This window comes from Vigna radiata, chromosome 9 (genome assembly GCF_000741045.1).
Source record: "Vigna radiata var. radiata cultivar VC1973A chromosome 9, Vradiata_ver6, whole genome shotgun sequence".
Lineage (NCBI taxonomy): Eukaryota > Viridiplantae > Streptophyta > Magnoliopsida > Fabales > Fabaceae > Vigna > Vigna radiata.
Genome location: NC_028359.1, coordinates 15573559 through 15581885, shown reverse-complemented (window position 1 = coordinate 15581885; position 8327 = coordinate 15573559). Strand labels below are relative to the sequence as shown.

At 37.5% G+C, this 8327-nt stretch overlaps 1 protein-coding gene across 1 annotated transcript; it reads left to right on the top strand.

Annotated features, from left to right (window-relative positions):
• The first annotated feature begins 2266 nt into the window (after positions 1 to 2266).
• Positions 2267 to 3688, top strand: LOC106773421. The gene is made up of 3 exons (XM_014660117.1): positions 2267 to 2794; positions 2915 to 3134; positions 3633 to 3688. Exons 1-3 carry the CDS (start codon positions 2267 to 2269, stop codon positions 3686 to 3688), a joined length of 804 nt encoding a protein of 267 aa, XP_014515603.1.
• The last annotated feature ends 4639 nt before the right edge of the window (positions 3689 to 8327 follow it).

The following is an 8327-nucleotide window of genomic DNA, read 5'->3' as shown; positions in this document are numbered from 1 at the left end:
AGATTCTCAATTAAACCTAGAAACCCTAGAACTCATATAATTAATATGCATGTAGATTCAAACACATAATGATGCAAAATTCTTTNCTTTTAATATGATAGAGAGATGAAAGACATAGAGAGAACAACTTAAATCAATAATCAAAATAAACAATTGCATTAATTCACTTAACCTCAGAATCCATAATGAAATTACAGTCGAATAGCCCTAGGAGCTTAGCGCTCAAAGAGTGGAGTGAAACACATAATGAAAGAAAAGTGAAAGGAGTGGTGGATGAATGAATGAAGTCCCTTGGGTCTCTTTATATAGGGATTGATTGGGCTTGGACTTTGAATCTTCTGTTGATAAAATCTTTTATCTTATATCTAATATCTTTCAAATATTCAATAGATTTAATTAGTTTTTGAGAATATCTGATAATATCTTTCCTAGATCAAAAAGATTTGGCAAATATTATCTTTTGATATTTATTGATATAGTTAAATAAGATAATTATTTAAAAATATCAAGTAAAATATCTTAAGATATATTTTCTCCAAAATATCTTTTAAAATATCTAACAGATTTAAACTTGCCCAAAATTACATTTCAACCATTTTTATTTTATTTACACATAAGTCCAAAATCTTCCTCTAATTGCACTTTAGCCATCTATTTCTTTTCAAAATTGCATAAGAGCTTTGAGTTGACCAGATTGGACCATCTTTAACCATTCAATTTCATGCTTTAGCTGCACAAATAAACATTAGAACATCCAAAATAATTTATGCAACTAAGAATCACATTTTAAGCATCTTTAATTTTGAAACCCTATAAATTCAATCGTCACAAATTCACTTTAAATCAATCGTTTAAGCACAAGAATCTCATCAAAAATTTGAATTCTAAAACATAAATGTGGGCATAAATATGCACTCATAACATGGGCAAGATAGAGTCGAAGGTGAATATGAGGAGAGAAATGAGGATTGCCCAAACGATCAAGATGCGGAATACCAAGAGGTATCGGTGGCACAAGGTCCGGTAGTTGATGATCAAACATTGGGCGAACGGCCCGATCAGGCAGAAGGACTTCATCCATTCACAGCGGATATCATGAGAGTAATCATGCTGGAGAACAAAATGTTCCCATCGGTAGAGAAGTATAGAGGGACAACTGACCTCATCAAACACCTCCGATCCTTTGTAGACACTATGGTAGTATATTCATCAGACGAATTGGTGTGGTATAGAGTTTTCTCTTTGAAGTTGAAGGATGAGGCATTGGATTGGTTTCACTCGCTTCAGCCGAGGACAATTGACAATTTTGCAACCTTAAGGCAATTGTTTAGCCAGCAATACACTGCGAACAGGATGCACGGGTGACGTACACAGCCTTGGTAAGAATGAGACAGGGAAAAGAAGAGAGTCTTAAAGTTTTCATGCATAGGTTTAACCGGACGACACGTCAGGTGAGAAATGCATATCAAAGGCCGGTAGTCAACGCTCTAACCACGACTTTAAGACTAGATCCCTTCGTTGACTACTTATATGATGAGGAACCTCAGACAATGGCGGAGCTGCAAAATAAGCTTGCCAGTCTCATTTGGATTGAGGAAGGGCGGGCCTATCAAAGGGGGTAGCGAGAAGAAACAGGTCCACCAGCTAAATTTAGTCACGAGAGGAGGGGAGAGAAGAGGTTGTTCGGGGGAGATGGTGGTGGGAATGGGCACAGAGGCATGGATACTCCCAAAATTCCACAATATGTTCATTATACGCCGTTAAACGCTCCCCGGGTAAGAGTTATGGAGGAAGCACTGAGGGCTGATTTGCTGACAGTTACCCGATCGCCAACACCTAGAGGAGCTGATGAGCGCAAGCATGCCGATATCATCAGAATATGGGGCATACCACGAAGGATTGTATCACATTGAAGGATAAGTTGGAGGGTCTGGTACAAGCGGCGCATTTGAGGGAATTTGTGCAAAGTCATAGGCAGAGGCATCTAGTGGAGGAGCTCATCTTCCTCGGAGGAATAATGTCAACCAGGGAAACCCTCCGCCAACCGAATAGCGAAGCAGAGGTGGGAGCAAAGAAAGACCGTTGAGAGGGGTTATCAATACTATCTTTGGGGGTTCACTGGAGGAAGACCTTCCTTCGCAGCCCGAAAGCGGCATCTAAGAAATATTCATAGCGTTAATCGGGCCGATTTAACAAGTAATTTATGCCACCCATAACTTTTACAAATGATGATTTTCACGCACCTGATCCTAACCAAGACGATCTAATGGTGATAACGACCATAATCGCTCGGTATAGTGTGGGTAAGGTCCTTGTAGATCAGGGAAGTTGGACGAACATCTTATATTGGAAGAGGTTTCAACAAATGGAGGTGCCAGATGACAGAATCATGCCTTTCCATGAGTACATTTTGAGATTTGCAGGCGATCGGGTGGATACAAGAGGTTCTGTTAATCTTAGGATGAGCTTGGGGACGGAAAAGAGGGCTAAGGGGCTGAGGGTAAGGTTTTTGTTGGTGGAAGCAGAGACTTCATATAATGTGTTATTGGGGCGACCATGTTTAAATGCCTTTGAAGCCATAGTCTCCACTCCCCACTTAACCTTGAAGTACCCTTCAGACGACGGGAGGATATGGACGGTCCGGGCGGACCAGAAGGTAGCTCGTGAGTTTTATGCAGCAGGGCTAAAAGTAAAATCTTTCACTGCCAAGATACCCGAAGCCCGATTAGAGGTGACTATGGCTGAATTGGACCCGAGGACTAATACAGAAGATCGGGCGGAGCCTATAGGGGAGGTTCAAACCTTTCCTCTAGGGGTAGAAGACCGATTGACCATGGTAGGAAGAAACTTAGAAGAAGAACCGCTGAGAAAGATCAGTCAGTTGCTGATTAAAAACAAAGATCTGTTTGCATAGACTACAGTGGACATGCCCGGAATTCATCCTGATGCTATCTCTCACAAGTTGTCCTTGTTTAAAGACGCCCGACCGGTTTCACAAAAGAAGAGGAGAATGGGAGCTGAGAAGAGAAAGGTAGTGGATAAGGAGGTTTGCAAGCTGTTGGAAGTTGGCTTCATAAGGGAGGTAAAGTACACCACTTGGTTGGCCAATGTGGTAATGGTGAAAAAACCCAACGGTAAGTGGAGGATGTGTAGGGACTTCACAGATTTGAATAAGGCATGTCCAAAAGACACATACCCTGTCCCTAATATTGATTCACTGGTGGACGGGGTATCGGGTTTTGAAGTACTCATCTTTCTAGCTTTGTAGGATTGAACTGATCAAGAGAAATCAAGAGAGCACCAAATTGAGCACGAGATTTATGCACAAGGATGAACCAAATTGGGCACGTGAATATTTTGGGCACAAAGGAGTGGACCGTAGCATAGGATTGAATCTTTTGTAATAATTTTTTTGTTTTATTTGATTTGTAATGGGGTTTTGTTTAGCCCACTGTTAGCAACTTTAGCATTATGTTGTAAAAGGCCATTTATAAAGTCCAAGTAGATTGGAAGAGTTCTTAATGCTCTTCCCAACTCTTGGTAACTTTAATTGTTTTCTTTTTAGCTTTTTAGTATAGTTAGACATAAGAGTAGAATTTGATTTTGATTGCCTTTGATTTTATGTGTTTCAGGTTTAGGTGTGACCTTTGTCACATTAGAGTTCGCTGTTTTGTCTTTCACGTTTTAAGGGTCACTAAAGTCCGCAACTGTGTGTTTGTTTGTGAGTTGAGTGCTTTGATTTTAAAAGTGATTTTATTTTAAAGGGTAATGAGTAAGTAGCTTAAGACATATCTGGCTAAGGCAAGACTTGGTATTTAAGCAACCTTGTGATTCACCTCTCTTCTTACCTGGGATTTATCTAAAAGTGAAGCTTTTAATCCTTTAGATTAAGAAAACTTTTAAGAACAAAGATGTCTTGTTATAGTTCATATAGGTCTTCTAGGTTAGAAAATGTTGATGAAATGTATAATCAAGTTAGGAATCTTCCATTCTTTGGTAAAGATATAGGTGCATTACCATACCTAGCTTGGGAACAAGAAGTTGATAAAATAAATCCTTGGTTTTATAGAGAGAGTGCGTATAATGTCCTTAGCATTTATGCCTCTAAGTTAAAAGAACATGCAAGAAAGTGGTGGGATGAAAGACAATACCATGTTAGGAAAGGTAGAAAGTCCTCCATTCGGGATTAGTATGATTTAAAAGCTTGCATGAGAAGAAAGTTTGTGCCTTCAAGCATTAAGAGAAACCTAGAACTAATTAGAGATTGCATTGAATATGGAAAAATATTTCTTGAGAGTCTAAATGATCATGGGTTTCTTAGGAGAGAATTAGAATTTGGAGCCAGACTTAAAGAGATCAAGGATAAGAAAAGAGAAAGAGAGATTGAGAGAAAAGAAGAGGAAGAAAGGAGAGAAGAAGAGAAGAGAGTGAGAGAAGAAAAAGAGAAAAGAGAAGAAAAAGAGAAGAAGAGAAGAAGAGAAGAAGAAAGGAGAGAAGAAGAGAAGAGAGAAAGAGAAGAAAAAGAGAGAAAGAGAAGAAAAATAGAGAAGAGAAAAAGAAGAGAGAAGTAGAGAAGAAGAGAGAAGAGAGAAGAAAAGAAGAGAGAAGAAGAGAAGAGAGAAGAAGAGAAGAGAGAAGAAGAGAAGAAGAGGAGAGAAGAGAAAGAGATAAAAGAAAGAGAGAAAAGAGGAAGAATAGAAGAGGATAAGAGAAGGAGAGAAATACAAGAAAGGGAAAAGAAACAAAAGGAGGAAGTGCTATTGCTAGCAACTTTGTCTCCCATCATGGAACCCAATCTTAAAAGGGAAGGTCTTCCATCTTTTCAATCTTTTCCAATCATTTTTAACTCTTCCAATTTTGATTTCTCTTTCAAACCAATTGCTATCTCATATTCTATGCATACTTTTTCAAAATATGGCAATTCAAATCTTGAGTTAGTTATCTTTAAGAAAACAAGTAACTCAAGACAAAAGTGAATTTGAACTTCTAAAATTTTCAAAGATTACAAATCAAAATATTAGAAGTTCTTATTCTCTTGTGTTTGTATAAAATTTCTTCTTTAGATCGATATTAATTGAAGATATATTTGATGCAGATTCGTGTTTGATCCAAGAGGAAGAAAAATGGATCTAAAAGAATAAGGCCACTTCAAGATGGCCATGCTCTCACGACTGTGTGGAGCTTCTTCATAAGGCGATTGCCAGATTTGAGGATAAATCTTTTTTTAGAAGGAGGGTATGATGGAATCCTCCCTGACGTAGTCCTCTTTATCATATTTTTACATTTTATTGTGCACGTAGTTTAACTTGCAAGGAGCATGGGTTATTATAAATACCCAGCTCCTCACTTGTATTTCCCAGTTTTGAGATTAATGAGAACAAAATGTTCTAAATCAGAAAATATTCTCTCTTGAAAGTCATAGGCTAGAGAGTCCAAAGACTCCCTCTAGCCACTTTCCAAGCACACTTCATTCTTTCATTTTCCATTTTTCTCATAGTGCTTCCCTCTCATCCACGGTGGTCCATTCCTTCGCTGCCACCTCTAGCGCTTGCGTCAACGCTTCATTGCGTCACCAGCCACATCTATTTTTTTGGCACATTCAGAGAGCTTCACGTTTCATTCTTGCGTCTCCCTCCATCACGAAACAGAACTCCTCTGCTAGGGCTTCTTCATCTCAAGCACGTCATCATCACGGATTCACTTCTTCATCTTCTATAATCGTCATTTCATCTCATATCTTCATTTTCCTCGGTTCAAACCACTTTTCTATCGATTAAAATCCTCTACAACCTTCGATCTTCATTTTCACCGAACGATCTAACGTTTTGACCGATTAAATACTTCTTTTTCCTTAGATCTTCCATTTTCATCGTTTAAAACCCCATTTCCACCGATTAATCGGTCTGGTTAGTGTCTTCCCCTTCTTCTAGGGTTTCATTGGTCAGATTAGGGTTTCGACTTCATTTCCGCTGCGTCTTCTCATTTGGAGGAAGCTTGGAGGAGTCCGCATCGCACCTCCGGTCATCTTCCTTGGAGCCTTCGTCCATCATTGTCATTCTTATTTTAGTATGTTCATTAAGCAATGTTTGTTTTGTTTATTGTTACAGATGAAGGTGCAGTGGAAACTTGAACATGAAACACAAATACAAAGAAATTTCCACATGAAAGCATCTCATCGGCTGTCAGAGATGTTTAGGGATGCCTGTAATGCAGGGGAGCACTCTTACTAGTTGGCAGAGCACATTTGGAACTCTTTACTAGCTCATAAGTGTGCCACAGCCCAAAGGAATAGAGCTTCTGAAAAGGGTGGCACCCTGCATATTGGTGGGTCGATCACGATTCATGAGCATGTCATTCGTATGGTAAACTTTCATTACTTTTCTGTTTCTTTCATATATAACTTATGTATTTTTTATTTCATATGTACACTTTTAACTCTAAATTATGATACAAGCACAACCTCTGGGACAGGCAGTCCATGTTGATGAGGTCTTTGCATAGACTCATGTTCGGAAAGGCACTAATGAATTCGCTGATGAAAGATCTCAGAAGACTCATGTAAGCAAATAACACTGTTACTATTAGTAATTTTTCATTTATGTTATTCTATCAAATCCCTAACATTGCTTTTAATGTTTGAACATGAAGAATTTTCTATGAGACTTTCACAAGTTAGATCTGAATATGTGTCAGCTCCTACACCGGATGATGCGAGTAATCCAGACGACGACATTCGTAGGACACAATGTTGGGTCGACATCGTTGGTGGGAAGAAAAAGGGACGAGTGTACGGTGCAGGACAACATGCTGCAAACTATACAACATCGAGAGGAGGTACTCTGAAGCACCAACCTTCTTCTTTCACCACTACTGTTGACAAGGCCGTTGTCCACCTCACGTAGGCACTAGAGCAACGTGACCAGGAAATCATTGAGTTGTTTTTCTCATCAATGATTGGATGATTGATATGCACATTATGGAGGATTGTATGTGGTTGGAAAATGTTATGCAGGTTTGTCTATGCTGTGAACACTTTATGCAAGTTTGTTTGGTTGGACAAGAAATACAAATGTAATTGAGATTTTCCTGGATCTTACCGAAGACTTTTCCGAAGGCTTCTGCCCTTCGGTAATTATCAAGGGCCTTTGCCCTTCGATAATTACCGAAGCCCTCCGCCCTTAGGGCATCTTGTCCTTCAATAATTATCGAAGGCCATAGGCCATCGATAATTGTTAGCAACAAGAGATTTACGTAAGGCCATAAACCGCCGCTAAGCCGTCGGTAAGGAACATTACCGACGACTTCTAGTTGTTTTTGAAGGATCACATGTGTCGGTAATACCCTTCTTTTTTTAGATTATCCGTTATAGTATTAACGATGATCTTAAAATATTCGTATTGTAAATATAATTTATAATTCTTTTATAAACATAAACAAGCTATTTATATTTTTCCACCATTTTTTAACAATTAACCTAAAATAAAATAAAACTGAATTACATAATTTAAAATAATAGTCTAAATATTGCCCCATATTACATCAATTACGCCTGATAAATTTACATTTACAACAATTACCATGACTCAACGTCCCTTTTGATCCCGATCCCGATCTAATATATGATTTGATTTTATTTCGTGAACTCCTTTCTCTATGATTTTTTTATTTCTTGATCCCTTCGAATTTTCACTTTTATTATCTACATTTCTCGTATGACCATTATTTTCTTAGTCTTATTTTGAATCCTTTCATTTTCCGATATATTTTCCCTTAGCATTCCTCCTATCAATATTCTTGACTATCATGAGTAATATATAAAATATTTTTTATATTGTTTACACTTCGTTAATATTGTTCATCTGAAGGATTAATGGATATTTACAGAAATATATACAAATATTATTCAGAAGAAATTATCGTTATAATGTCACGAAGGTAGGTGGACCAACGTTTTTGATAAAAGTAAGAACAGTGTACTGTCTATATTATTCATTATAACTATAACTTTGCTATGATTTTATGTGGATATAACGAATGCAAAACTCTTTAATGATTAGTTTTATTCGGTCCTACGCTAGAGTTTAAATCTTTATAAATCTAATAATGAGTTTTATAAATATAGTAGTGTGTATAAGTGACTACTAATTCTTTAAAAAAAATATTATTTGTATTTATAGAATGAATATAGATAATTAGAATATTACTTACCTCAATTATGTAATAAATAATTTCTTGAAGTTAGTTATTTGGTGGATTACTGTTAAATACAGTAATCACACCTCTGTTAGTATCTTTCAGTTAGGATTTCGTATCTGATATATTCCCCT